The sequence below is a fragment of the Lentinula edodes genome (genome assembly GCF_021015755.1).
Source record: "Lentinula edodes strain Le(Bin) 0899 ss11 chromosome Unknown C8R40scaffold_35, whole genome shotgun sequence".
NCBI lineage: Eukaryota > Fungi > Basidiomycota > Agaricomycetes > Agaricales > Omphalotaceae > Lentinula > Lentinula edodes.
Window position 1 is genome coordinate 356,880 of NW_025764341.1, and position 26,980 is coordinate 383,859.

At 46.4% G+C, this 26,980-nt stretch overlaps 14 protein-coding genes across 14 annotated transcripts; 7 read left to right on the forward strand and 7 right to left on the reverse strand.

Moving 5' to 3' along the window:
* Positions 1-382: 382 nt before the first annotated feature.
* Positions 383-1,674, forward strand: C8R40DRAFT_1162502 (eukaryotic porin-domain-containing protein; the record flags this gene model as incomplete). The annotated part of the gene is made up of 5 exons (XM_046230248.1): positions 383-563; positions 617-778; positions 841-923; positions 976-1,497; positions 1,558-1,674. The coding sequence occupies 5 exons, from the start codon at positions 383-385 to the stop codon at positions 1,672-1,674; spliced, it is 1,065 nt and encodes a 354-aa protein (XP_046082932.1).
* Positions 1,517-2,802, forward strand: C8R40DRAFT_535055 (P-loop containing nucleoside triphosphate hydrolase protein). The gene is made up of 6 exons (XM_046235372.1): positions 1,517-1,721; positions 1,797-1,898; positions 1,959-2,064; positions 2,136-2,152; positions 2,207-2,503; positions 2,558-2,802. Exons 2-6 carry the CDS (start codon positions 1,808-1,810, stop codon positions 2,752-2,754), a joined length of 708 nt encoding a protein of 235 aa, XP_046082933.1. The 5' UTR covers positions 1,517-1,721; positions 1,797-1,807; the 3' UTR covers positions 2,755-2,802.
* On the reverse strand, positions 2,481-4,483 carry C8R40DRAFT_1120423 (uncharacterized protein). The gene is made up of 4 exons (XM_046228766.1): positions 4,361-4,483; positions 4,042-4,304; positions 3,235-3,985; positions 2,481-3,183 (listed from the first exon to the last, which is right to left on the reverse strand). Exons 1-4 carry the CDS (start codon positions 4,379-4,381, stop codon positions 2,851-2,853), a joined length of 1,368 nt encoding a protein of 455 aa, XP_046082934.1. The 5' UTR covers positions 4,382-4,483; the 3' UTR covers positions 2,481-2,850.
* Positions 4,484-4,509: 26 nt separating this feature from the next.
* On the reverse strand, positions 4,510-6,342 carry C8R40DRAFT_1120426 (uncharacterized protein). The gene is made up of 5 exons (XM_046228767.1): positions 5,947-6,342; positions 5,672-5,888; positions 5,189-5,620; positions 5,050-5,136; positions 4,510-5,000 (listed from the first exon to the last, which is right to left on the reverse strand). The coding sequence occupies exons 1-5, from the start codon at positions 6,294-6,296 to the stop codon at positions 4,914-4,916; spliced, it is 1,173 nt and encodes a 390-aa protein (XP_046082935.1). The 5' UTR covers positions 6,297-6,342; the 3' UTR covers positions 4,510-4,913.
* Positions 6,343-6,434: 92 nt separating this feature from the next.
* Positions 6,435-8,399, forward strand: C8R40DRAFT_1120429 (uncharacterized protein). The gene is made up of 4 exons (XM_046228768.1): positions 6,435-6,556; positions 6,619-7,227; positions 7,278-7,353; positions 7,710-8,399. The coding sequence occupies exons 2-4, from the start codon at positions 6,626-6,628 to the stop codon at positions 7,971-7,973; spliced, it is 942 nt and encodes a 313-aa protein (XP_046082936.1). The 5' UTR covers positions 6,435-6,556; positions 6,619-6,625; the 3' UTR covers positions 7,974-8,399.
* C8R40DRAFT_1152236 (phenylalanyl-tRNA synthetase) lies at positions 8,400-9,969 on the forward strand. Its single transcript, XM_046229565.1, has 4 exons — positions 8,400-9,355; positions 9,412-9,695; positions 9,745-9,818; positions 9,870-9,969. The coding sequence occupies exons 1-4, from the start codon at positions 8,479-8,481 to the stop codon at positions 9,952-9,954; spliced, it is 1,320 nt and encodes a 439-aa protein (XP_046082937.1). The 5' UTR covers positions 8,400-8,478; the 3' UTR covers positions 9,955-9,969.
* A 60-nt stretch (positions 9,970-10,029) lies between these two features.
* C8R40DRAFT_1072258 (GrpE-domain-containing protein) lies at positions 10,030-10,857 on the reverse strand (the record flags this gene model as incomplete). Its single annotated transcript, XM_046226436.1, has 2 exons — positions 10,030-10,533; positions 10,591-10,857. The coding sequence occupies 2 exons, from the start codon at positions 10,855-10,857 to the stop codon at positions 10,030-10,032; spliced, it is 771 nt and encodes a 256-aa protein (XP_046082938.1).
* Positions 10,858-11,145: 288 nt separating this feature from the next.
* On the forward strand, positions 11,146-14,631 carry C8R40DRAFT_1174287 (FTHFS-domain-containing protein; the record flags this gene model as incomplete). Its single annotated transcript, XM_046232160.1, has 13 exons — positions 11,146-11,192; positions 11,240-11,578; positions 11,640-11,877; positions 11,928-12,039; positions 12,100-12,493; positions 12,549-12,732; positions 12,794-12,851; positions 12,902-12,951; positions 13,004-13,468; positions 13,525-13,943; positions 13,993-14,297; positions 14,347-14,461; positions 14,526-14,631. The coding sequence occupies 13 exons, from the start codon at positions 11,146-11,148 to the stop codon at positions 14,629-14,631; spliced, it is 2,832 nt and encodes a 943-aa protein (XP_046082939.1).
* A 300-nt stretch (positions 14,632-14,931) lies between these two features.
* Positions 14,932-17,637, reverse strand: C8R40DRAFT_1174288 (peptide N-acetyl-beta-D-glucosaminyl asparaginase amidase A-domain-containing protein; the record flags this gene model as incomplete). The annotated part of the gene is made up of 19 exons (XM_046232161.1): positions 14,932-15,176; positions 15,235-15,285; positions 15,339-15,377; positions 15,432-15,815; positions 15,868-15,984; positions 16,035-16,046; positions 16,111-16,156; positions 16,212-16,245; positions 16,306-16,331; positions 16,384-16,427; positions 16,491-16,571; positions 16,627-16,669; positions 16,722-16,858; positions 16,905-17,060; positions 17,109-17,159; positions 17,213-17,280; positions 17,332-17,352; positions 17,409-17,435; positions 17,492-17,637. 19 exons carry the CDS (start codon positions 17,635-17,637, stop codon positions 14,932-14,934), a joined length of 1,728 nt encoding a protein of 575 aa, XP_046082940.1.
* Positions 17,638-18,594: 957 nt separating this feature from the next.
* C8R40DRAFT_1072261 (uncharacterized protein) lies at positions 18,595-19,207 on the reverse strand (the record flags this gene model as incomplete). Its single annotated transcript, XM_046226437.1, has 2 exons — positions 18,595-18,867; positions 18,917-19,207. The coding sequence occupies 2 exons, from the start codon at positions 19,205-19,207 to the stop codon at positions 18,595-18,597; spliced, it is 564 nt and encodes a 187-aa protein (XP_046082941.1).
* A 521-nt stretch (positions 19,208-19,728) lies between these two features.
* On the reverse strand, positions 19,729-22,444 carry C8R40DRAFT_1120454 (peptide N-acetyl-beta-D-glucosaminyl asparaginase amidase A-domain-containing protein). Its single transcript, XM_046228769.1, has 15 exons — positions 22,128-22,444; positions 22,053-22,079; positions 21,974-21,997; positions 21,642-21,919; positions 21,454-21,584; positions 21,352-21,406; positions 21,277-21,302; positions 21,083-21,223; positions 20,974-21,022; positions 20,787-20,918; positions 20,476-20,738; positions 20,284-20,407; positions 20,136-20,225; positions 20,016-20,080; positions 19,729-19,956 (listed from the first exon to the last, which is right to left on the reverse strand). The coding sequence occupies exons 1-15, from the start codon at positions 22,256-22,258 to the stop codon at positions 19,837-19,839; spliced, it is 1,656 nt and encodes a 551-aa protein (XP_046082942.1). The 5' UTR covers positions 22,259-22,444; the 3' UTR covers positions 19,729-19,836.
* On the forward strand, positions 22,445-23,736 carry C8R40DRAFT_1152243 (uncharacterized protein). Its single transcript, XM_046229566.1, has 2 exons — positions 22,445-22,536; positions 22,586-23,736. The coding sequence occupies exons 1-2, from the start codon at positions 22,531-22,533 to the stop codon at positions 23,621-23,623; spliced, it is 1,044 nt and encodes a 347-aa protein (XP_046082943.1). The 5' UTR covers positions 22,445-22,530; the 3' UTR covers positions 23,624-23,736.
* A 1-nt stretch (position 23,737) lies between these two features.
* On the reverse strand, positions 23,738-24,824 carry C8R40DRAFT_1120465 (uncharacterized protein). Its single transcript, XM_046228770.1, has 4 exons — positions 24,714-24,824; positions 24,586-24,660; positions 24,513-24,538; positions 23,738-24,456 (listed from the first exon to the last, which is right to left on the reverse strand). Exons 1-4 carry the CDS (start codon positions 24,808-24,810, stop codon positions 23,824-23,826), a joined length of 831 nt encoding a protein of 276 aa, XP_046082944.1. The 5' UTR covers positions 24,811-24,824; the 3' UTR covers positions 23,738-23,823.
* On the forward strand, positions 24,694-26,973 carry C8R40DRAFT_535978 (uncharacterized protein). Its single transcript, XM_046235374.1, has 4 exons — positions 24,694-25,039; positions 25,092-26,192; positions 26,248-26,489; positions 26,545-26,973. Exons 2-4 carry the CDS (start codon positions 25,107-25,109, stop codon positions 26,939-26,941), a joined length of 1,725 nt encoding a protein of 574 aa, XP_046082945.1. The 5' UTR covers positions 24,694-25,039; positions 25,092-25,106; the 3' UTR covers positions 26,942-26,973.
* Positions 26,974-26,980: the final 7 nt, after the last annotated feature.

Consider the following 26,980-nt stretch of genomic DNA (forward strand, 5'->3'; position numbering starts at 1 on the left):
GACATACCGGAAATACTTTACGTTGCGTGGAGTCGCCACTTTCTGCATCAAAACAATCACAAAATTCTAATTATAACCTCAATCTGGACACTATCATTATTCGGTCCAGTAGTCCAGGATATACAGCGCGAACAACGGTAGAGAGGCAGCAATGCGAAGAGAGGCGAAGTAATTGAAACCCCCTGTACCCGAGGGACATGCGACTGAAGATCAATGGATGGTTTGATTTTAGTTTCTTGTGAGATTTGGCAACTTTCAAGCACACAGTCTCACAAGTGCTGTGAGTAAAGGAATTAGAAACATTCGACCGTGCCGGGTACGGCCGGATTACCTAGCGTGACTGAGAAAAGAAAAGTCGTGACGCGTTTTTCTTTGGATTGCCATGGCCTCTACTGTCTCTCCCATTAATCCATACACGCCGCTATCAGCTGTCCCTTCTTCTTCACCTAGTCCAAAATCACTTTCTCCACTCTCGAACTACCTAAGTCGTTTCTCGAAATGGAGAGCGGAACTTGGTTTGCCTAATCCTGGTTCTGTCGAAAACCTTCAGAAGGAGGTCAAAGGTACGTCCATTACAGTGGACTTTCTAGTTTATGTAGCTCAAATGACTTTTTAGCAACCCACCTAACTAACTACGCGTTTGATGGCGGTCGTGCTGACCTTACAAAAAGCATGTCAATGAGTCCGCTGTTTCAAGTGACACATTCGTTTGCCCTGGGCTCACAGACAATGGCACCATCTTACAATTTTGGTGCTATGTATGCAACCGAGAATGCATGTCACATAACCCACTTTCATCTGCCCTCATGGGCTTACATTCATTTTAGGTATTCCTTCAAGGTGGTGTTGACCATGACGGAAATGTAAGCGCCCGTGTAAACCAGGGATGGGCCAACGGACACGTCTCGAAAGCTCAAGCTCAGGTGCGCGTGGCCATTGGACATTAATACTCTCGGCTATAATACGTTTTGTCAGTTGTCTCAAACGCCAGGTCATAATTTGCTCCAACTAGAGCAAGATTTCAGCGGCCAAGATTTCAATGTCAACTTAAAAGCGGTGAACCCGTGGCCTTCCGACTTGACTGGTATATTTGTCGGCAGTTATCTCCAATCCCTCACGAAAAACTTCGCTTGTGGTACTGAAATGGTATTCCAGCGTCCAACGCCCAGCACTGCGGAGTTAGTTGCTACTTACTTAGCCAAGTACACCAGCTCCGACAAATCGTGGATTGCTACTGCTCAATTGCAACCTGCTGGTATATTGCAGGCGACGTATTGGCACAAGCTCAGTGAAAAAGTTGATTTCGCGGCGGACTTGCAGCTTGTGGCTACTCCCATGCGTCGAGATGCGGTAGCTACACTAGGAGCTAAATTCGACCTTCGTCTTTCGACTTTCAGGGCCCAATTGGATTCGACTGGCAAAGTCTCTGCTCTGCTTGAACAACGGTTTACCCCCACCTTCGCTTTCTTGATGTCGGGAGAGATTGATCACCTCAAAGTATTTCTACTATTTTTCAACAATGATCTTCGCTGACGTTGCTATTTCCTGTGTTTATAGAACTCAGCTAAAGTCGGTGTAGGTGTGATGATTGAGAGTTCAGCGTTGAGCCCAGAGGAAATGGAGATGCAAATGCAACAGATGCAGATGCAACAGTCATTAACATCGCCTCCATAATTAGATTTTGCCGTAACTTCATGACCATAGGGGACCTGCTCATTTTTGTAATATCCACGTCTCTTGCATATGCTACATGACTAGTTGAAAACGTTGAAGCTGATAAAGGTTCCGAACGTTAGCTTCTGCCCACATGTCAGATCTCTTTGCTATCCGCGACCTTAGCTGTACAAGCGAAGACGGTACACAAATATTCTCCGGTGTAGAGCTAACCTTGGCTGAAGGTAGTTTTAAATCCTCTTTGCATTATCCGCACAAAGCATGTATTTGAGAAATTGGAACAGGTGATGTTGTAGTCGTCCAAGGCAAGAGCGGTTGCGGAAAAACAACATTTCTAAAATGCCTTGCCCATTTGAATCTGTATAATGGTCACATTTTGTTTTGCGGAAAGTGAGTGCGTTCGTGACACTATCCGAGTCCTGTTCTACATAGTTCTGATGATTTTCCGTCGCGCATAACAGAACACCCAAGTCATATGGTATATTTTCACCACATCTTTTCAATCTAGATAGACATCATAACGTGATGATAGGTATTCCTCTTTATCGAACGAAGGTTGCATACGTACCCCAGCGACCCCCATTACTTGCGAGTACTCCCCGAACCTTCCTCGCTACCGCATCATCGTTCAAGGCTCGCAGAAGAAATGGCAGGAAGGATTCACGATTGAATGAAGATCTGGAACATCCTGTGAAGATAGCGAGCTCCTGGGGGATTGATACCCAGTTATGGGACCGTGAATGGTCAAATCTCAGTGGAGGAGAAATTCAGCGAATCGCGCTCGCAATTGGTATCGGGCTTGATACCGCCGAGGTGCTGCTTCTAGATGGTGCGTTTCATTAATCATTATATCATTTGTCCGTCGCTGATACACTTTATATAGAGCCAACGTCAGCATTGGACCAGGACTCTTGTCTCCTAGTCGAACGGCATATTTTGGATACTTTGAAATCCAGTGAAAGCCCGCTGAAAGCGATCGTCTGGATAACGCATTCCCCTGAGCAAGCGGGTCGTGTTGGGACACGGTTCCTACAGTTCGCGGATGGCAGTTCCTATGAAGAATCTAATCCACCAGTGTAGCCATGACGCGTGTTTTATACGAAGCATTCCGATAACATCCAAGTACAATATGATACGATGACAACGAATAATTAACAAAGAACATCACGTTCGGGTTCACTTTTTGGATGTAGCATTTGATACACTCTGTAAGGCCTGGTGTGTCACCGTGAAGATGGGTGATAGTGTACTGGATGTTTCCATCTCGCGTTTCGTTATTTCTTGTTCCAGTTCTGAGCGTAGGATTTCTATGTGGGGCTTGATTGCGTTCCGAATCAGCGGGGTAATCTGTTCCTCCAAAGCGACTACAATATCTTCAGGTATGAAAGGTGAAGATGGAGGTGACATAGTCGACTTCTCCATATAGGCTGTCAGGGCAGTGGAGAGGGTAGCTAAATCGCTCTCATCTTTCTTGCGTTCCTTCTCAAGTTTTTCGAGACACCCCATAAGCTTTGCATGGTCAGAAAAGTTGGTCATGGGTCGAAGAAGAGGCTGACTTACTTTTTGTAGTTCAATTTCTTGGTTCTCTCTTTCCTTCTGTAACTTTTGGTATTCAATATCCAACCTGTTATCTTCAGCAATGGTTTCAGCAGTCATTGCTGTCAGCTCAGAGAGTTCATCATCGAAATGTTCAATATCCTGGTGAATTCCATCAACAATGCTCTCCGAAGATGTCACTGTTTCATGTGAACTCTGGATGATGCTCTTGATCACATCCTCTTGTTCCATTACATTGCTTCCTACTGAGGCCACTTGCTTGGAAATTCTATCAAGCATGCCCTGCAGGAGGACAAGATGTTTCTCAGTTGATAGTGAAACACGAGGAGGGGGTGAATATCCATCTTGTTTCTGAAATGTCGACGAAGGAGCATTCATTATGATGTCTCCATCTGACTCCACTTGAGCCTGCTCAACAGAGGCCTTTTTGAAGTTTGATTCAACTCTGTTCCTTAATGATTCAGCCTCCACGAGCTTAAGCTTAAGCTCTCGAAGCAGGTTTTTGAGTACAGAGATATTCGGCTCAAGTGTAGTATCGAGGCTGCCAAACTCGAATGGGGTGTTTTGGTCGAATTCCTGTAATCGTGCATAGGCTTCCTTCATATTCTTTTCAACAGTTTCCCGACGTGAAACCAGTTGTGCTCTAGACAATTGTTGTCCCGAAGGATGAGAGGAAGGCAACAGTGTGGTGTTGTTCAGAATCTGCTGCAATCTTCTATATTGTGTCAAAAGGCTCTCATAGTCTGACTTGAGCCTTGAGAGAAGAGAATATGAATTGACTGATGAAGTTTCTGTCGAGGCTGAGCTTACTCAATGAGTGTCAACATTGACTTCGCATTATCCTGCTTGACTGGCATTGGATGGTCACCGATACTCGAGGAAGCTTGAGGAGGAGGAGATGGCGATGGAGTTCCGACCAGGAAGGGTGGAGCAGGGACGGGGGGGAGTGAAGCCCATTCGGGATCTTCAGGATGCGCAAAAAAACGGCGGCATTTACATCCATAATCCGTGTTTGGATCAAAGGGCTTTCCATTCCGCTGCAAGGTCCTGGGCTGCCCCAAAGAGTCATAGTACTGCAACCTAGAGTCAGACACAAGAAAAAAAATCGCTCTGAATAAACATTTCATACATGGCAACGTTTGGTTTTCATAGATCGACTGCTACACGGTCCACGGTCGAAGCTGTGTACTGGCCAATGTCGAGTCAAACGATCAGCTGGGAAAGTAATTCAGGCGCCCATCTGACAGAGCTTGGATCAAGTTGGATTGGTGATCTCACGGCCAAGCCATCTTGAGTTCAGCTCGTGGCACTGAGCGAGTGCTTGCGACTTGAAGGTTCTCCAATGAATTTTAGAACAAACGAGGCAGTGAAACTTATAAGAATGTTACGGTAAGCACAGAGTAGTAATAATTAGGTATTCTAATAAGCAAAAGTCTGCTTGATTGAGGGGAGGACACTTCAATTGGAGGCCTTATGACCACTTCGACGATTGGATCGATTAGTGCGCCAATGAAGATTGGATTCTACCTCAAAAAGAGCGCGCACCCAAGTGACATTTGCATATCCCTTCTAAAGTTTATGGCATGTGATGGTCCCAGTCTCCTAGTAGCGTCGATCTAGTTAATTTGATTGAAGATCCAGAGACAAGGAGAATAAACGCGTAGTACATTAGACAAGTAGATTCAATCCTCCCATACATTCACCACTTCTGACTGATGGGTCATTATAGCCACGTCCTTACGAATAGGGTTAATTCGGGGGTATACAAACTGAGGGTTTGGTGAGCAAAAGCTTTTGGAATGATGTAAACGCACTTACTCCTTCGTTATACTCGTTCATTACTTCTGCATGGAGAATGTCTTTGTCTTTTATCAAAGTTTTGTATGACAACATCATGGTGTTAAGCTGTCGACATAAGCATGAGCAAGTGTACAGAAGACAATGATATACACATCACCTGTAAGCCGACAGTGCCCATGATCAATAGCATTATAATCCAATTAGATGAGTTTGTGGCCATCCACAACAGTGCGTGAACTGGGGAGTAGATGTTGAAAAGCATCATTTCTAAATCTCCTGGAGTCCAGATCTGGAGTTGTTGCACTCGAGTAGACTTTCGTGTTGAAGATGGGAGTTTTGTAGAGGGTTTCAAACCCAGTAAAAACCGCCAAAAAGCAATCAAGGCATTCCAAGCACCTGCCCGAAATCTCATCGCAAGAGATGGCGGTTCTAGTTTGTCAAAATCAAGATCATCGCTATCGACAAACTTTGCGTTCGGAGATGAGACCGGCTCTACTCGACGATACAAGCGGTAAAGCTTGATACGAGTAAAAGTGTATACAGCATTCGTGACAGACGCCGCAATCAGAAAGAGGGTCATAGGCATCGTCTGTAGCATTGTCAGAAATGCGACAAACAGCCATTTCTCAGTTGGACGCACCCAATCAAACCATGAACGACCTTCTGTCTCTCTTAACATTTCGTTCCATTCCAAGTCACTACTCTGTGCACTTCGTGCTTGACTAACGCGTACGCATAAATGCAAAAAATGTAAGAAGCCGCCAATTACACAGGCAGACGTTCTTGGGGTAGGGAGTGGCACGTTGTTAGGAAACTGCGATATCTCGAACGCTATTTGTGAAGGAATGGACGTCACTCTGAAAGATTGATAAAGGATAAGAGCACGAATTCAAACTAGACATAAGTAGCACATACTTTTCAACAATGCTCTTTTTCTTGACGACAGCTTTTCTTGCAGGTGTGCCATTCAGGGAAGAAGAATTTGAACCGCTATTTCGACCTCCACGGGATCTATTCTGGGAGGGACTTGCGTATGGCGGAGGTCGTCGTGATCTTGCAGCTTCCCAATCAAAAGGAATCGAGGAAGAAAGCGACGGAGTGCTCGCAGGAGACTGATGAATGCCAATGGAAACGCGGCCTCGTGGTTTCGGCGTAACAGGAAGACCAGGTGTCACAGAGACTGGCGACGCGTTACTTGAAGCTCCAGAACGATTTGGAGAAGCGGTGGATGCATTATTCGCCTGAGCAAAACGTCGTAAAGCCATTATCGGACGCGCCGAGCCTTCTACAAAGAGTTGACAAAAGCAGTTTGCATGCAAAGAAATGCAACGTAATGCCGTAATAGCACGTGACCACCACGAGGCCGGTTGAATCTCTAAAAACGGCCAAGTTGAACTTTCACTTTTTTATTCTTTTTACTTTTACAACCTCGCGTCACCCTGCCTCCTTCAACTCGTAAATCCTTCACGACGTCCATTTTACGTCCCCAAACAGCCACGTCTCTGTCGCCTAGTTCTTCTGTCAGGTATTTGTGGACTTCTTAACCAGTGAAAATAACGGTGTCCTCACCGTAGTACTCATTTCCAGCGTCAGAATGGCTCAACCTTCTTCTTCTCATCGTGACCGTGACGAGCATCGACAACACCGTAGCGAACGCTCATCTCACCATCACCATCGAACAGTCTCTTCTACCACACTTCTTCTCGTCTTGTCGCTAGTTCTCGCAGTCCTCGCAATTATGCTTTCTCTTCCTTCCAATGCTGCTAGCACGAACCCTGCAGATCCAACTACATCAGGTGTTTGGAACTATCTTACGCCGAAACGTACCCAGGCCTTAATCGCTCGGGAGAGTGCCGTCGCTGTGCGTGAAGCTGAGGTCGCTCGTCGAGAGGCTGAGCTTCTCGCTGGTGCCCCAGGCGGTGTTATTGCGACGCCGTCCCCTGTCTTGTGTCCTCCTTGTATGGCAGCTACCACAGTCGAAACCATCACTGGACCTATACAGACTGTAATCAAGGAAATCGTCAAGGAGGACTCTCTTACGCCGCCTGGATGGTCCAGTCCTCGATTTGACGATATTTTAGATCGTGAGCTCAAAATTGCCGAAAGAGAGCGAGAAATCAGCAAGCGTGAAGAGGGTGTTAACAGGAGAGAGCATGATGCTTCTCGTCGAGAGAGCTGGATTATGGAACAACTAATGTAAGTCTAGCAGTGGCCGGATTATCTATAGATGCTGATGTCTCTTTTAGAGCTCTCGGAAATGATAGTCCTGCCGTCGAAGAGGAATACGTCTACGAGCCAGTGGGGTCCAAGCGTAAACCCAAGGTACCGCCGCCCTCCCCGCGCCGTTCCGAGCTTTGAGACGAAGGAGGTTTTTCATTCGAGCGTTTTCTTGCTTCATGTTACAGTCCGTATGAATCCCCTCCGTGCCCCTCCCTCCTTCGTCCGGGCTTGGGGGACCAACGGTGTTTTTGTTTTGTCCCCCTTGTCCTGCCCTCTTGCTCGCCAGTCAGGAAGAAGGGCAGTTTTTTGACCCCGAGATTGATGATCATTTTGTTTATTTGTCGATCGCGACGCGTTCTTTTTCCCCACGTGATGGGGTTTTTTCCTGACTGGCCATCAAGAGGGCGTTCCACCCATATTTTTGTGTGAATCGTTTACTGACTAGTCTTTTCATGTAGTATCAGGAGCTTCCTCCGTTGGTCATTTCCGAAGTACAATACGAAACTGAAACGAAAACTGTCACCCAGACGTCCTACGTTCCTTCCCCATCTGCCACTCGTGTCGTGGCATTCCCTACACCAGAGGCTGTAGAGATGCCCCCAACCACCTCAATTCCTCGGACCACCGCAGTTGAATACATTACGGAGGAAGACGTGCCTGTTATGGTTCGTGCTCGGCCAACCGCACGTCAGGCTCCCGCAAAATGGTTCCCTGGCTGGTAGACTTGGCTTGGCCTGAATGTTTTCTAATGTCTCGTAACGTTGTTAGTGTAATGATCTACGTGCTTGCTTGCTTGTTTCCTTATTATTTCTTGATCAATTTTTTTTACTTACTATACGCTCGAACCTCCTTCCATCTCTATTTTCTCGCGGAACCTACACCTTTTTTATGCTTCCTTTACACTGACTGCTAGCTCGCCTGCTCTTGTCTTTCACTTTGTTGGCTTGGAAGTACTTGCTCTTTATCCTTTTTATACTCCGAAATCCTTTTCTCTGATTTTTCTACTTATGATATGAGTACTTACGGCTACAAAGATAGATGACTGACGACTTTACTTACCGTTCAATGATGTAAGTAATGTAGGTTATGGTAGAACCCATATGTATCATCTCTCCTTCGTCCCTGAAATCGATTTTGTATTTAGGCTATCCTGGAGTGACATGATTGAATTCAGACTGGATGCGTCTAACTCTCTACTATACTCCCAGACCTTGACCTCGTATTTTGATGCTACAGCTGCGAATATTCTCTGCTGTACAAAATTGCCGGTGTTCATACCGCAGCTTCCACAGCAGCTCTGTAACGTCTAAATATGCCCACACACTCGAAATCCTCGGTGACAAGTATCATACAGACGAAATCACCAATGTCACTCCATCAATCTTATCTAAAATTCCCCTACAAGTGCATAAACAAACCGGCCACCCTCTCAACACCCTCAGGTCAATCATCGAATCCCATTATCCTTACTTTTCACATTTCTCATCCTTCAACCCTCTCGTGACCCCCTTCAAGAACTTCGATGAACTCGCTTTTCCCAAGGACCATCCGGGTAGATCTGTGACCGACAGTTACTACATTAACAAAAACCTGATGCTCCGAACGCATACTTCAGCTCATGAAGTAGAAGTGTTCAGCAAAGGAGAAGACAAATGGCTTCTTACGGCGGACGTTTACAGACGCGACGAGATCGACGGCTCCCATTATCCCGTTTTTCACCAGATGGAGGGTGCGCGACTGTATTCCGCAGATGCGTCGGGTATGAAGCAGGTCGAGGAAGACAACGAGCGTCTTTCGCGGCATTTGAAAATGTCTAATATCATCATTGAGGATATACCGCATATTTCTCCTACCAATCCCGTCCAGCGTACCCACGACCCAGTGCACTCGGAACTCGTCGCAAAGAATCTGAAGCTGTCGTTGAACAGTCTACTCTTACGACTGTTTGGAAGCACAGTTTCCGAAGAGCCGTTGCGAGTACGATGGATAGAGGCTTATTTCCCATTTACGAGTCCTAGCTTCGAGGTGGAGGTCTTCTTCCGCGGAAAATGGCTGGAAATTTTGGGATGTGGAGTTGTCATTCAGTCTACGTTGGATAGTTCAAGTGAGTTCCACTTTCTGATCTCGAGGTTCTGACATTTGAGATTCCCGATTTCATAGATGTCGAAGGCAAGATTGGCTGGGCGTTTGGTCTTGGTTTGGAACGTATCGCCATGATTCTATACTCAATTCCCGACATACGCCTCTTCTGGTCAACGGACGAACGCTTCCTTTCGCAGTTCAAAGACGGAGAAATCACAACGTTCAAGCCATACTCAAAATTCCCTTCGTGTTTCAAAGACGTTAGCTTTTGGAATGCACAAGGTTCTGCGCCATTGCACGACAATGACTTCTGTGATCTCGTTCGTGATGTTGCTGGGGACCTCGTGGAGGATGTGAAAATGGTACTTGCTTCCCTTACTGGTATTTAGAGGGTATATTGACGTGCTATAGATTGACTCATTCGTACATCCAAAGACAAATCGTTCCAGTTCATGTTATAGAATCAACTACAGATCCATGGACAGGTAATTTTCGTGATTCCAAGATGCCGACTCGTTCTAACAGAAAACATTCAGGTCCTTGTCGAATGAAGAAGTTAACGAATTACAAAAGGGCGTAGTCACTCGTCTGACCGATTTGTTTAGAGTAGAGATTCGTTGATTCATTATATGGTGGAATACAATATACTCTAGCCCTGCACCGTGAAATGCTCCAGTGACAGCCTACACACTAACATCATGATATGTCTTGAACAACGCCAACCTGCGCTGCCCGTAACACCCGATCCTTAATCATATATCCTGGCTTCTGACAGTCTAGCACTGTACCCGGCTCCTTGCCAGGAATAGGCGCTTGGTATAGCGCTTCGTGACGATTAGGATCGAATTTGTCACCAGTGGGGTCAAAGGGTTTGACGTGGTATTTGAACAGGGTTTGTAGAAGCTGACGTTGTGTCATTTCAACACCAGTATGCAGCTCCTGCAGGTATTCTTGGGCAGATTTTGGTGGAGGAGTGTCAGTTTTCGAGGAAGAAGACGAGGCAAGGGGTTCGGAGGCAGGGGTCGTTTCTGCGGCCAATGCGGGGGCAGGTACGGATTTTAGTGCCAGCGCGAGAACGTCGACTGTCTCGAGCAAGTCAGAGGCAAAACGGGTAATAGCAAAATCACGCGTCTGTTCCTTCTCTCGCGCGGCGTTGCGCTGAAGGTTCAAGAAGTCTGCCTGAAGATATCGCAGACGACCCTAGAATAACAAGAAATAAATCGGCGGTGAAGAGAAATGAAAGTTGTGATAACGTACTGTCAAGTCGACAACTTCAGCCTCCTTAGCCTTGAGCTTTTCTGTATCTGGACAAGGAGGGTGTGCCTCTTTTTCTGGTTCATCGTTTGGCTCATCCTTCTTCTGCTCCTCGTGCGCGGACGTAGACTTGGTTTCTGAATAACCTCGCTTCGGGTTGAGTAAAGTTGAGCGACAAGGGAGGGTAGAGGGTAAGGGACGCGCCAGCGACCTGGACGACAGCGAAGCCGAACATGAACGAAATATCTGGCGGGCGTATACAGAGCTCATCATAGTACACCACCACGCTTCGTTAGGCGTCTAAAATTTTGTTCCGGAAGGACGGCCCGCAGCTTTGGCCTTCGTGAGGCTTACGCTGGATGGGTTTTTCAATTTGTTCGGATTCGGAGGGGCTGAACACTAAGCATTTATCGTTGATCACATTCTTTCTCGAAAATGCTCTGCTTTGGTGGCGGACGAAGTTTTCGTCTCCGCGTAAATAACGTGCACGCGAGGCTAGCCATCAGTAGATATCCATCCTATTCTTTCTTGGCTCTTTCCCACTTTCTTTCTCGTACCATGTCGTCGAATTCCGCAAAAAAGATTGACGGCACTGCTATTGCAAAGTATTCGTTTTCATTTTCATTTTATGAGTCTACTAACAATTATTCAGGTCTATCAGAGACAATGTCGCTTCGCGAATCCAGGTGTTGAAGACCAAACACCCTCGTTTCCAGCCTCAACTGGTCATTATCCAGGCTGGAGAGCGCCCAGACTCTTCGGTATACGTGCGCATGAAGGCCAAAGCTGCACAGGAAGTTGGTATCCAGTACAGACACGTTGCACTTCCTGCTGAAGCTACAGTGGAAGAGGTTGTTGAGACCGTAAAAACTCTTAACAACGACGACGCCGTAAGCGGAATATTGGTTCAGCTCCCCCTTGGCGGACATGTCACTGCTGAAGGGGAGCGCAAGGTTACGGAGGCAGTCAAACCTGAAAAGGACGTCGATGGGTATGTATCAGCTTCTCTGACTCGTACGGAGCGTTATTATAACTTCCGCACGATATCTTAGATTTCACGCGTACAACATTGGCCACTTATCTTCTCGCGCATCGGACCCGCTTTTCTCACCTTGTACCCCCACTGCTGTGATCAGGCTCCTCGAATCCACTGGCCAGTCTATTTCTGGTGCAAACGCGGTCGTTCTTGGGCGTAGCGATATCGTTGGGAGTCCCGTAGCCTCGATGTTGCGTAATCGCGATGCGACTGTCACCCAATGTCATAGCCGAACCAAGAACATTGAAGCTATCGTATGTTCACCATCTCCCTCTATACCCGTCTAATCCGATTTTATCATCAGGTCAAAAATTCTGATATTGTTGTCTCAGCTATTGGAAAAGCAGAGCTTGTGAAAGGCTCGTGGATCAAGCCCGGTGCTGTGGTTATTGATGTCGGGATAAATTACATCCCCGGTGAGTCCCACACTGGTTCAGCTATCCGCGTACGCGATTGGCTAACGCAATGACGACCAGATTCCTCGAAGAAGTCTGGCCAGAGACTTGTTGGTGATGTAGAGTACTCTTCAGCTGCTGAAGTTGCGTCGTATATCACCCCCGTTCCAGGAGGTGTAGGGCCTATGACGGTTGCGATACTCATGGAGAATACTCTCAAATCAGCGGAACGACTATGGGAACTCTCACACGAACGGAAGGTCCAACCTCTTCCCTTGAACATTCTAGAGAAAGTTCCTAGTGACATTGAGATCGCCATGGGTCAAACGCCTAAACCCATTACTCAGCTTGCTCAGGAAATCGGATTATCACCGGATGAGCTTGAAAGCTATGGAAAGTACAAGGCCAAGGTTGAACTCAGTGTACTTGATCGCCTTGCCCATCGTACGGATGGAAAATACATTGTTGTTGCTGGGTAATAATCTAGCTTACCTTCTTTTGGTTTTTGAATGACTCATGTCTATAATCAGTATCACCCCAACGCCTCTCGGCGAAGGAAAGTCTACCACGACTATCGGATTGGCTCAAGCTTTAGGAGCAGAACTTGGTCGTCCCGCTTTTGCTTGCGTTAGGCAGCCCAGTCAAGGACCAACATTCGGAATTAAAGGTGGTGCCGCTGGCGGTGGATACAGTCAAGTCATTCCTATGGATGAAGTGCGTCCTTCGGTCTGTTACTTGGATTGTATGAACAGTACACTGATCAACAGTTGCACAGTTTAATCTGCATCTCACCGGTGATATCCATGCTGTCACTGCCGCCAATAACTTGCTAGGTAAATCTTTTATTTCAGTGGCCGTAGCGGAAGACCTAACTTCCCTCTAGCGGCTGCTCTTGATGCTCGTATGTTCCACGAAGCCACCCAATCTGATAAGGTGTGTAGATGTTCCCAACTCCTTATTATCTACGCTGCTAATGCCTGCGTAGGCATTATACAGTCGTCTCGTCCCAACTAAGAAAGGCAAACGAGAATTTGCCCCTTTGATGTTCAAACGTCTTCGGAAGCTCGGGATAGATAAGACGAACCCGAATGAACTTACCCCCGAGGAAATCACCAAATTCGCCCGCCTTGATATTGACCCAGAAACAATCACCTGGAACCGTGTACTCGACACTAATGACCGATTTCTCCGGAAGATCACCATTGGTCGCAACCCTACTGAGCAAGGTCATGAACGTGAGGCTGGCTTTGACATCGCGGTCGCCAGCGAGTGTATGGCTGTCCTAGCTCTTGCTACTAGTCTCGAAGATATGAAGCACCGTCTTGGCGCTATGGTTGTTGCGACAAGTAAACAAGGCGAACCCGTTACTGCCGATGACGTTGGCGTTACCGGTGCTTTGACCGTGTTAATGAAGGATGCAATAAAGCCAAATCTCATGCAAACGTTGCAGGTAAAGCTCTTATCATCAACTGGTGTCGAAGACTATTGAATGCCCAACTTTCTTAGGGCACACCTGTCTTTGTTCACGCAGGTCCTTTCGCCAACATCGCTCATGGAAACTCTTCAATCCTGGCAGACCGAGTCGCCTTAAAACTGGCAGGTACTGAGGAGGGCGATTCGTCGGATCGCGTCGGTTATGTTCTAACCGAAGGCGGGTTCGGTGCCGACATGGGTATGGAGAAATTCTGCAACATCAAATGTCGCGTTAGTGGACTCAAACCCGATGCTACTATCATTGTGGCTACCACCCGTGCTTTGAAGATGCACGGAGGAGGACCTGATGTTACTCCCGGAAAGCCTCTCCATGAGACGTACACCAAAGAAGACTTGGTCACCCTAAAGGAAGGATGTAAGAACCTTGTCCAACACATCAAGAATTCACGCAAATTTGGAATCAAGGTTATTGTTGCGATTAATCAGTTCGCGTTAGTATTCTTGTTCTCGACAGACGTGCAAATACTAACTCAAATATAGGAGTGACTCTGCTGCCGAGCTTGCACTTGTTCGTGACGAGTCTCTCGCTGGTGGAGCCGATGCCGCAGTTGTCAGTAATCACTGGGCAGAGGGTGGTAAAGGAGCCCGTGCTCTTGCTGAAGCTGTCATCACGACTTGCGAAGGCCCATCGAACTTCGACTTCCTGTATGACCTTAATTTGCCCATCGAGGAGAAGATTACGATCATCTCCAAAGAGATTTACGGTGCTGACGGAATCGAATTGAGTGATTTGGCACGACAACAGGTCGAGACCTACACTCGTCAAGGTTACGCAGGCCTTCCGAGTGCGTAATATCAGTAGAGAATTTTGATATACTAAATATGTTTCTACAGTTTGTATGGCGAAGACGCAGTACTCCTTTTCTCATGACCCCAAGCTCAAAGGTGTTCCTTCCGGATTCACCATTCCAATTCGCTCAGTGAGGTTATCAGCTGGAGCTGGATTCCTGTACGTCGTTTTCAACAATCGCATCCTTGTTACCGTGGTCTAATCTGGATCTACTTCTCTGTAGCTATCCCATTCTTGGAGACATGCAAACCATGCCCGGTCTTGGAACTCGTCCAGGGTTCTGGGAAGTTGGAGTCGATGAAGTTGGCCGAGTTGTCGGCCTATTTTAAGATATTCCGTCCGAAGGAAGCGTCAGGAAGCGCATATTCAGAGATTCCCCTCTCCAGCTCTTCTATCTGTGTTCTCAACGAACCTCAATGAGCACGTCCGGCCTTGGGCATGATCAGAGACTCCATATCGAATGCCCGTTCTCAACACGGATTTGGGTACTGTTCAACACAGGATTGGGACAACGATTGTACTAGTCCCGCAGAAGTGGATAGTGAATTGTTCGAGCAGACGTAGATCACAGTGGATATGGTAGTTCGTGTAGTTAATGGTATAAATGCTATACTTGGTACAGAACATCATCAAACTCCAACAGTGCGACCACCTGGCATTCTAACCGCAGCGAATTGTGCTTGCGGGGAAGCATTGGATGTCGGCGTTTTTTCGATATCTGCCAAAGAACCCGAAATCGAGTCGAAAGTGATGTTGTTGAGAGCTGCTCTGACAGTCCGAGAAAAGGTGTTGCCTGCAGTGTCAACATATGAGAATGTGTTATTCGACGTCCCATTGCCTGTGTTTCCAGAAGATGACTCTTCGAAAAATCCACCTTTGAGAGGGATCAAAAAATGCATGGACACTCTGCTTTAAACATAAGCTTAACTTACCCGCTATCTGTCTTTCCTGGATAGTCGAACCTAATATGAATGGAGCAGGGACTAAAGAAGTGGTCTTGAACCACCTACACCACAGCAGAATCAAATCTACTCACGCAACACTCGATCGTATGAGTGGTCAAATACAGCTTCAACTAAGAGCAACGATAGTCATGAATGAATTAATGCAAACTCGGGTTGAAACTCACAGACACTTCCATCATTGTTCAAAGAGGTGATATTGACGGCAAACGGATAGGAATAATCGTCTTTCACGACTGCAACACCGTTATGAGTGGACACAACAGAACCAGACGCCATCTGTAGAACGTTCTGGATATTGAAGCCATCAAGATAAGTTTGAACATTCGAGTAGTTGAGGCTTTGGTCGAAGACGACTGCAGTGCATACGTCGTCACTACACACGTCGGATTCAATGTGGATTGTACGAGACGCGGTCACCGTTATGATCACATCTCCGTTGCTTGCTATGTTTGCAGTAGCGGTTGTAACGGGGAAATCTTCCGCTTCATAAACTGTCATATTGCCAGTAGTGGGGTTGGTTGTTGATGCAGTGACGACCTGCAGGAGACCTAAAGTTCCGAATGACAATTAGGCTATCAAATCAAGTTTTAGAGTTCTTACCAGAGACAAACCAGTTTTGGTTTATGGCACCGTTCATTTCAGCAGAAATCACATCAACAGTGAAATTGTGAGCGCCTCCATCCGTTAATAAAGGTAAAAAGGGAGTGACGTCGAGAACTGAGTCGAACAGTCATTTCGTAACTCAAAGAATATAATAACGCTCTAACCATATGTTGGGACTAGCAGTAAGTAGTAGAGAGGGGAAGATCAACAGACATCTCGGTAAAAGAAGAGAAAACGTACGATCCAAAGCGCCGTAACTGGTTATGGGCCGCCATGCTGTGGGAAGCTAACTTTGGCTTTTAGAAAGCCTCACAAAAGGACAGAATAATGCTATTCCTCACGATTCCTCCAGTGAAAACCACAGGATAAGGGAAACTAAAGAACTTTCGAGTGAATACGAATCCACCCTCGATAAAATACTTATAATGCACTGACGCTGTCCCAGCTACCTTTCCATCAATCTTCAATGGCAGTTATTATCAGCATAATTCGGGCAAATTTTCCAAGACCTACAAGTAATCTGACTTCTCGGAAAGGACCGTTCCCAAAAGTAAATCCTTAAGTTATGACACCGCGCTGATGAGTCGATTACAGTTGAATTTTACGAAAACGAGCTTTACCTGACGGAAGGTCACGGAGAAAGGCATTGGGAGCATTGAAGTACCAAAACTCTTCGTCGCCATTCCCTGAGGCATAAAGTTCTGAGCCAGTTCATGCTAAGATTGGTGCAAAGGACGAGTTCATTGGGAATTATACCTGCGTAAGCGGAGATTGTGTTTTGGGGGAGTGTAACGTCGACCTATAATAATAGGGCTTCATGAAACCGTCTGAAGCTACAGGTTGGAACCTACCGAGAACGCCGGACTTACTGACGCATCTGCAGAAGCATTGGTTGCGTCAGAAGCAGCTGAGATAGGTATGATGACATTAGATTGCTGGGCAGCTGGAATTGACGGAGAAGATGCAAAGAAAGTGGCCTCAAGAGTTGCTGTGGGAATGTTAGGCGTGAGGTTAGTGGGGACATCTGTGCGTACTTGAATAAACACCGTTGAGACCAGTTTCCAACAGGTTATCAAGCTGTAAGATTAACCGCCCCTCATTCGAGAATAATGGAATGAAGCGGGTGACATCTTTTATATATGTCCAAATAATTCCAGTGAGTGACGGTTCCGGGGTAGACGTTCGCCATACTGAGATTGTACATTAGTACTGATCGTGAAATATAACTGAAGACTAACTTTCAACATTTTGGAAAGTGAATATACCCAGACGATCGAATTGTGTCCCATCTACATCCGCCATATATAACATTTCCTCGCAAACAAGTAAGCAATATTCCTACTAGAGGTGACCGTGAAATTGAGAGTGACTGCAGCCCATGATCCTACTTCTCCACAATCCGTAAGGGGTCTTGAAAACTTGATTCAGAAGTAGTCCTCGACATGAAGCGCACGTTCTTACGTGTACTCGACGACTTCTGGACTGAGATTTCCATGTTGTAAGGGTGAAATTCGATGAACCATGGTTGCAGTACTCACTCTCCAAATGAATTCCCAAAATCTCGTCTGGTAACAGAGTGTTTGAGCCATCTATATCGTCCGTCGAGAGACGCCTTACATACTGGAACAGTTGTATGGTGCACGTTTGAGCATCCTGAGGTACCGGGGGAGGCTGAACAACCTGAAAGTCGACCAAAGGAACTGCACTGATACACGTCGAGATCGTCAATGCCAAGAATACAGCGATGAGCTTATGTTCCTGATGCATGGTCAGGGATAGGGATATCACAGCAAGTCATTCACGTTATATACGGGGCAGTGTGAACGAGAAGATAGTAATAGGAATATGCTTCTCATTTCGGTTGATGGCCATGTGCACGGGAATACTCTGTGTGGGTTCAGTGCTGTTCAGTGTGATAAGGTACAAGAAAGAACTTCGACTTTATTTGAGGCATCGATGGTCGAACTCTGCAGATAGGAACCGCCCATGAAAGCTAGTAAAGATAATGTGAGGCCACGTGCATTCCTCAAGGTACAAGTGACTAGTAGCGACCCGTCACTGCCCGTTGCGACGCACGATGAGAAGTGCAGTTTCGCTCGGGGCGGAGCATTGCTCCCTTCCCCCGCGCAGTGAGAAATGAGAGCAACCAATCATATGTCGAGGACAAACAGCCTTCGTTTGTATAATTTCCGCTTTTGCTGATGGCATTTTTTACATTCTTTCCTCTCAACGTTCATCATGATCATGACAAGTGTATTGGTATAGATGCAACTAAACACTCTGCGTGCAGCCAATGATCCCGATATGTATGAGCTGCGTCTAAGTAGGCTGAAAGAGATGCATAAGAAAAGTTTGAGAAGAAAATCGGCTTAAAAGAGAGGACGCTACTGCCTTGAACATATTGTTGATTGCCCTCTTTGTTATGGATATTGCCAAGCTAGTGTTGCTTTTAACGTTCTGAAGCTCCCTTGCTCATGGTACTCACAGCAAACAACTTGACAATGCCAAGTATGATGATTCGAAAGATGATGGAGAACGCGACGACTCGGAAGGATACAACGATGAAAACACTAATAGACAGTAATTGTTCAGACCACAACCAACGAAGATATCTGTAAAGCATCTGATGTACATGAAATCCACCACTAGACCGACTGGAAATCCTGGAAGAGAATGGACATCGGTAGGTGCATTCACCAAGCATATGCGTGATCTCATACCGCCTTAATGCATAACATATCGGTGATATTGTTGGACCGCCCACATCTTCACGAATTTTCTGAACTTTTGATTTCCCATCTTCAGGATATCGAGGGGTGGACGATGGTTGTTGCTGCGTCCAGCCTTATGCGGGATATGGTATATCCCGTGGGGCACATTGGGTGACAGTTGCATTGTGAACACGACCGTGTCAACATCATCCCAAGCTAGGAGATGAACAACATTTCCACCAATGTTAACGAGAAGCGAGTCCGGGTTCTTCCATTGTGGAGGAATCTGCAAATAAAAGTGAGAATCATAACAAATGTCACAACTATCAAAATACCTCAGGGCTGAAAGTTTTCAGTTGATTTTCGCAAACACGAGCGAAGAGGAACTGCATGCTGGGGTCCTGCGGACCCAGTGGTACATTCCAAGAATCTTCGCCGTTCATAGGCTGAAGAGATTGCTCTATCACCGCTGCGGTGATTCCCTGCGCGGGGCAGAAGGTCAACAATCGGTAATATAGACCGGGTGGATGCCCAGGTATCGGAACTGCGGGTTGGTCAATCGGTTGGGCGTATAAGTCGCCCAACGACTGACCATGAAACAGGTCTGCAGTAGAGCCAGGAAACATGTGAGTACAGATCCTAACGAGGGGGTTTATATGATTATGGTACAACAGGATAGCAAAATTAGACCTCGGTGTTTCCCTGGAGTTGTTGATAAACCAGTGGAAAGCTGGCTTTTCTGGGATTTTGACATTGGGGAATTCAGTTTTCAAATTGTATGTAGATCAGGAGGTACACTGAATCTCAATTGCGATGAAAATATGCCAGGTAACTGCTACTTGTTTAGGACTTAGTAGCTCACTAGCAGCGACCTGTGCAATGCACGATGAGAAGCTCATGATCAGTTCTGCCCATGCAGGTGCAACTACTGCTTTGCATATCTACTATAGAATGGGTGGGAGGGTGTGGAAAGAAAACAGAGTTTGACATGCCAATGCACCGACTCTCTGCACGGAGTCTACGAATGGACATGATCATTCATGATGGTGCTTCATGGCAAGAGCGACGCTGAGCGACGAACTCGCATCACGTGCATGTTCGAAGACTCTTTGTAGTTTGTTCAACTTTGTTGCGCTCGTTCCGAGTTGTACAAAGCAAATTGCTGAAATCCTTTTTAGGGCAAAATATATCGGGCAAGTAAATAAACACAAATAGATGGAAAAAGTTCGAACAACCAAAGCACGGTAGGAAGGTTTTAATGAGCAAGATTCCCTCCGATCTCGTCAAGAGGAATTGCAATGGTGTCATTGAAGTTGCTGTTGATTGCGTTGACGCTTCTCGTATATGTGTCACCTTTGACATCGGAATAGCTGAACTATAGAGTAGAGTAGACTATAGGCTGCAAGGAAGAAAATCGAGTACAAGACCACCTACCGTGTTATTATTCGTCCCATTACCAAAATTCCCGATTTTCTCTGAACCAAGTTGGAAGAAACCATCTATATCATGATAACCGGTCAAACGGGAGCGTACAGCTGACCAGAGAATTTTCACCCGTGGTCTGATGGTTATTGATCGTCGAAGCTATCCTCAAAGGGTTTGGGAGTAAAATGCGGTTGTAGGAGTGATCAATAGATGAAGTCCCTGGAACAACGCCGAATCCTCAACTTTTGGAGGCACAAGTAATGTAGTTTTCACCTACAATTGGACAAAGTTTCATCAAGGTAGTCAAAGTTCGTGCTGAACGGATACGAAAAGACATCCAAAAGAATCGCTACGCCATTATGCGTCGAAGAGGAATTCCCGATGGAAGTTTGCTTCAAAGTCTATACGACAATATCAATGGACAATGATACATAGATAAGTAAAGTGAACATTGTTCTCTTATACCTACCGCGAGCAGTCCATTGTTTCGATATGTTTGGATATTCGAAAATTGCAAATCTTGTGTCCAAATGATATGAGTAAATTGACCACTTCCGCTCAAAATATCTGCCTCAATGTGGATGTTGCGCGTTGCAGTGACTGTTGCGTTGAATTGCCCAAACTCCTCGACAAAGCCAGTGATGCTGGTGTCTGCGTAGTTGCTCGCCGAGTAAACGGTCAGATTACCAATAGTTGGCTTAGAGCTGGTATCAAGGATGACTTGCAAGATTCCTTCAACAACCAAGTCAGAACAAAACCAAGAGCTGGAAAAACTCTTACCCGAAACGAACCAATTTGAATTGATAGTATGGTTTGTCTCCGCAGAAACAACGTCGAGGGTGAAATTATGTGGAGAATTATCAATCAATAATGGAACAAACGGGGTGACATCGACAAAATAAGTAGGCAATTCTGGAACACTTATGTTAATATCTATCAACTAATTGAGGTCCAAGATGACCAATACCTGCAGTACCATAACTCCCTATTGGTCGCCAGAAGGATGGAATGAAGCCCTATGAAGAACTATTTGATAAGAATGTTTTGGCATGTACGAAGGTGCTATATGTACCAACCCCAGAGAAAACAGTTATGTACGGGAACGCGACTCCAGCCACCAGACCGTCGATCAACAGTCTGACTTCACGAAAACCATCATGCGGGCTGGTGATATTGGGCGAAATGTTCGAGAAGAATTCATCGGGTACGTTGAAAAACTGTGTCATTACATTCAATGGACTGTCACCAACTGAGAGGAAAAGTCCAGCACCCAATCTTCTTCGAGGCCATTGCCGCCTGCATCAAGTAAGTAGGAAGGAAGAGTAGTAGAGTTTGTGAAACTCACTAGCAAATATTTCAGCGTATATCGCAACCGTATTGTTTGGCACGGTAATATTGAGCTGGCATATCATTATTTTGACGCAAGTAGAACCCATTCAAAGCTCACCGAAAATGCAGGGGGTACGGAAGCATCATCTGCAGTCGTGTTTGATAGGGTGGATATTGGGATAATGATATCGGCCTTTTCTGCAGGAGGATATTCGGCCGATGACTCGAAATAGGTTGCGGCTACAGTCGCTGTGAAAGTATGTCAGATTGTGAGCCTAATCACATATTCATATTAATCGTGCTCACTAGAGTAGATACCATCCAAGCCAGTTTCGATGAGGTTATCCAATTCCAGCAAAAATTCACCAGATTCAGTGAAGAGCGGCATGTACTGTGTTACATCTTTGATGTACGTCCAGACGATTCCGTCTCCGATCGTGGGCTCAAAAGTCGAGGTACGCCAGATTTCGACGTTGTGGAAGGTGAAGATACCAAGACGGTCGAATTGGGTTCCGTTACTGGTGACGGTAAGGTTAAGAGTGATCGCAGCCCATGAACCGACTGGACCACAATCTTCAGGAGGACTGCAATGTGGTCCTCATATCAGGATAGCGGATGTTTTCTCTGATCAAACTCACCTGAGCTGAGTTATCGCAGGACCACTGAGTCATTAATCTGAGCAAATACTTTAGGTGACACATCATAAATACTTCTTACTCGACAAATGAGTTGGCGAAATCGTGGCTAGATATTGTCATCAGATGCGAATTCCAGAAAAAGTTTGGCTCACACCTGAATACTTCTACCGTACAACGTTTAGCGTAAACAGGGACCACCGGCGGTTGTGCGACTTGAAAGTCTCTTATAACGGTTCCGCTTGTTAAAGACAAAATCAGAAAGATGCAGCAAAATGTGTTGAACATGATGAAGGCAAGTCGTTATTCACATCTGCTTCGACGTCGACGACCATTGACCCAGAATGGAAGTGGGATCCCAATGACATATTTCTATCTATCTATTAACTGGTCAAGCTTCAAAATTGAAGCGAAAATAATGCCGGTAGAAATGGCATGCGCTCTAGCCTCTACTGATTCTCGTTGCACGTGCAGGCAGAAATTTCTTTCACTCTTACAGTTACACTGCTGGCGACTTCTACGTGGATTCTCAAAGAGAACTAATACTCCCCCGCAGCCGTATGGACGTGCGTGATGTTATTTAACCTCCCTTTCATTAACTCAACCTGTGCTTAGGATGTTGCCCTTTCTCCATTACAACTAGTCAAGGCAGCGTATCAAAAGCTGAGTCGTGAAGAACTCTGTCTTTTTTCGCATATCAGAGGTCTGCCAACTACAGGCACAGATGAGACTTTTATTTCTCGACTTGCAAACCACGATCTTCACGTTTATCACTTTCCTAATGGTCAATCCGATCTATCAACTCCTCCCACTCCTTCACTAGAACCTCCTCGCACAGTCGCTCCAGACCTTCCCGTCGAAATTATTAGCACCATTCTGGATTTTCTTGGTGATTGGGAGCTTACCCAAGCGTTGGGTATCCCAACTTCTCTTCATCCACCACCTGACTGGTATTGTGCTTCACCCACGGATCGTGCAATGATCATTGGCAACATTGCTCGTATTCGAGAAATCGATCTTGACGTCAATCCCCCCTCTAGAATCGGAGTAGACATTGTCATTCGCTTTGGCTATATTCACGTCCTCCAATTCGTCTCCTCCCGTCATCGTAAAATCTTCCTCTCCAAATTTCATGATGCAATTCCCACTCGTGCCTCTCATTATGGTCAAACAGCTGTGCTTACATGGTGGAAACACGAATCCGAACAACAACAATCTGGCGTTGTTCCCAAAATCAAAGCGGCATCCATCGCAGAAGCTGTTGATGCAGCATCTCGGAGTGGTCAGATAGTTTCTCTCGATTGGTGGATGACTTGTGGCTATCCTTTCGAGTTTACAGAAGCTGCGCTTGAATCTGCAAGTATCAAAAATCAGCTCGCTGTGCTAGATTGGTGGAAGCAACAGCATAAATTGAACAGGGTTAGTCTCAAAATTGGGAAGGTCATGGAAACTGCGACTCGTCATAATCGAGCACAAGTACTGGATTGGTGGGCCAAGTCCGGATTGCCCATTCAGTATCGCATGTGTGATATCGAAGAGGCGCTCGAAGACGCTATAGGCGGTGGAGACAATACCAGAAAATGGTGGCAAGCAAAGGGCATCGATTTCAATGCCAATGATAAGGAGTGGATGAAGCTGCAGAATCTCAATTAATCGATATACCATAGTCTACCTCATCTACCCTAGCATATGTATAGTACGCATTTCATCTGGAGCATTGAAGACACGACAGATATCCATTCCGGTTGAGTTTGAAACTGTCCAAGATCGACATGTGAGTTGGTATAATAAAATAAATATAGACTATGCAAACTGCACTGGTGGATTAGACAGTATTAAATAGAATCATAAGATCAAAACTCGTGGCTGAAGATATCGTCGTTGGTCGGCCTTTGTCCATTGGTCTCCATCGAACGAGGCTCTTCTATGGCCTGCGTGTTCCCATAAAGGCCACCCTCAGGATCTTCAGGATAACCCGCAGTAGAGTCATCCGCAGAAATCACGCTCGGGGCGACTGAAGACCTGCTCTTCTTCTTCTTTACTCTTTTCCTCGACTGCTGTTCAGAAATTGAATATGCATCCTCTGTCCTCGCCCAACGATCCTTCTTCTCCTTCTTCTTCTTCCCGCGTTTGGAGCCGCTGCTCGGGAGTACAGCATCATCGAAATTGGCTGGATATCGCCACCTTCCGCCAGAGGAAGACGATGCGTCAGCGCTGTAGTAACGCTCATCCTCAGGGCCCCATAGAGCACCGTTCTGTTGCTGTGGTCGAGAGCTATGATCATCAGACGATAAGCTCATGCTCGAGCCACCTTCTTGCCCTTCCTCGAGAGCTTGCCCTTCGAGAGTTGAATGAGGGAGTCGGTCTTGATAACGATTCGCCCATTGGGATTTACGTTCCTTGCGTCGAATTTCGGAGGTATCAACGAGACCATATCGTTGGGCCCATTTTGGAGTTCGTGCATGATTCTTGTTGTTGCGAATGTTCTGTAGAGACAAACTAATGAGACTAGAAAGGCGGGTAGAATATGGTTGTTAATCACTTGAATGTAGAAATTGTGAGCATGACCTGCAATTTCATGAGACTAAAGGCGGTTACATTAGAGGACCACGCACCAGGTATATACCCACAGATTGTCAGCAGTGTATTGATGAAAAAGTCGGTCCCAATCCCAAATCTGGCGGCGACAGCTAAGCAACATAGTGAGAGAGATTCATCATATATCGTAGATCAGAGAATAAACCTAGAGGAGGAAGAAGGGTTCCAAGAATGAAAAGCAGAACCGAAAAGCCATGACGCCGTTTTGGTTTGAGATCAATTTTGGTAGGAAAGGTGGGCATGATTGTTCTTGGGGAGGAACACCGAACAGTTCCTTCCACTTGTCATAGCCTCTGAGCCTTCCCGGGTTTCGGCCCGGCTATTAAGGCACTGCACGTGCTTATACCTACAGAGTTCGCCAACTACCACCAACATCTCTTTTCGTGAATAAGTTGCGAAGTTATTCCTTAGTCCTTTCGTCGTATCCGTGGGCTCAATTTGGGGATCGCACTCGTGCGCTGTTGGAGGAAGGTAATTTGCTGCTATTCCTTGCTATTCCTCCGGCCATGTTGACCATTTTCAGTACTCGAGTTAATTAATGGCCATGGAGAGTGACACTCTCCCTCTAGATCTTTCAGACGTCGTACATGATGAATCACTAGGGCAAGATGCTCATCCTCATACTTCTCAAGGCCAACATGATTCACGCTCCACGTCGGTCTTTGAATCGGACTCGGGTCTTTTAACAACTCTGCAGCCTCCCTTTGAAGAAGACCCCGAGGTCCACAGCAGGGGCCAGACACCTACTTTATCATCGCTCGAAATGCTAGAAAATGAGCTTGTCAATCTGCTTCACCAGAATGCATCCGCCGCCGCTGCCAACGCAGCTTTGATCAGCGCAGCCGCTCAGCAACACCAATCCGACCGTCCTTCTACAAGAGAACAAGAGACGCCGCCAGCTACAGATATTGGAAGTTATCTTTCTGGCCTGGCCGTCGTTCTCCAAGCGGCTCAGGCCCAGGCACAACTTAACGACAGCGATCGTATTGCGTTGGATGCTCTCCTTTCGGCTAAAGATTTGTCTGTGTTGGGGGACAAAGGTAATCGGAGCACTCGGGCGGCACCATCTTTTCACTCGCTTACAGCTGCTAATGACTCGCGGGAACCGTCGCGTAAGAGGAGAAGAAGAGGTCTCGAGGAAACTCGGGAAGATTTTTTGTACACGGAGTTGCATGGTCGGAGTGAAGACGATGGGACAGAAGACAGTGGATCAGAGACGCGACCAGACGACCCTGCAGCAAACCCTCTGCCTCATGCCGACTTCACTGACATTAACGACATCTTTACTCATTTATCCACGCAATTATCCGCTCAATTCGAAGCAGATCCCAGCAGTAGCCCCCGAGCATTGCAGTTCCAAACAGCTGGGTCCACAGTTCTCGCACCCTCGAATCGCAGTGCCATACAGCCCGTCGCCTCCTCCTCTAGCTTCGTGTTTGAGTCGCATACCCCCAAGAAAGCCAAAAAGCCGAGGGAGAAACTCAAGAACACACATGTTTGTGAACAACTCGACTGTTTGAAGGCTTTCACCCGCCGGAGTGATCTACTGCGACACATGCGAATACATACCGGCGAGCGTCCCTTCCTCTGCAGTCATCCTGGTTGTGGGAAAACCTTTATCCAGGTACGCTTGAATATTCCGATCTCAGTTGCATATTCATTCCTGATTTTTTGGTTAGCGTTCCGCTCTGCATGTACACTCACGGGTGCACACGGGTGAAAAGCCTCATTGCTGTGAATATCCGGATTGCGGAAAGACTTTTGGTGACTCTAGCAGTCTTGCTCGGCACCGTCGTACGCATACCGGTAAACGACCTTACAAATGTGAAGATTTGCAATGCGAAAAGACGTTCACCAGGCGGACTACCCTAATCCAGCATATGCGCACTCACGATCCTAAATGGGAGCCGGATCCGAATGTGTAGGTTGTCAATTCCTTTCTCTACAAGTTTCACGGATGACAGTTTGCTTTACAGTCGATATAGCTTTAGCGCAACCAATGCAGCGCAGACAAGCGAAGAAGAGGAACAAGAGCTTTCTGAGTCGGTCCGGACGATTTCCGATCTCTTTCAATCCAACGCCCTTGCACCAGAACCTGTACCTGGGCCGGATTCTTTGGACCGTGTAGCGAGTATCAGCGCCGAAATCGCGGCCGCTATAGCTCAAGCTCACCAACGAGTGTTTGAAGACGATGAAGAGGAATCAGACTATGAGCAGGAGATGCCAGCCCGCGAGACGATCACACTAAATACAAGCGGCATCAGGGGTTTGGGTGAGGACAGACTGCATAGAGCAGACTCGGAATTTGAAGATGAGAGGTTTCCCCAACAATTGCGAGCATTGAAGAACAATTCCAACAAGCGTAAAAAATAAATATTGTATCAATAATGAATTATAGGTCAGCTACAGATA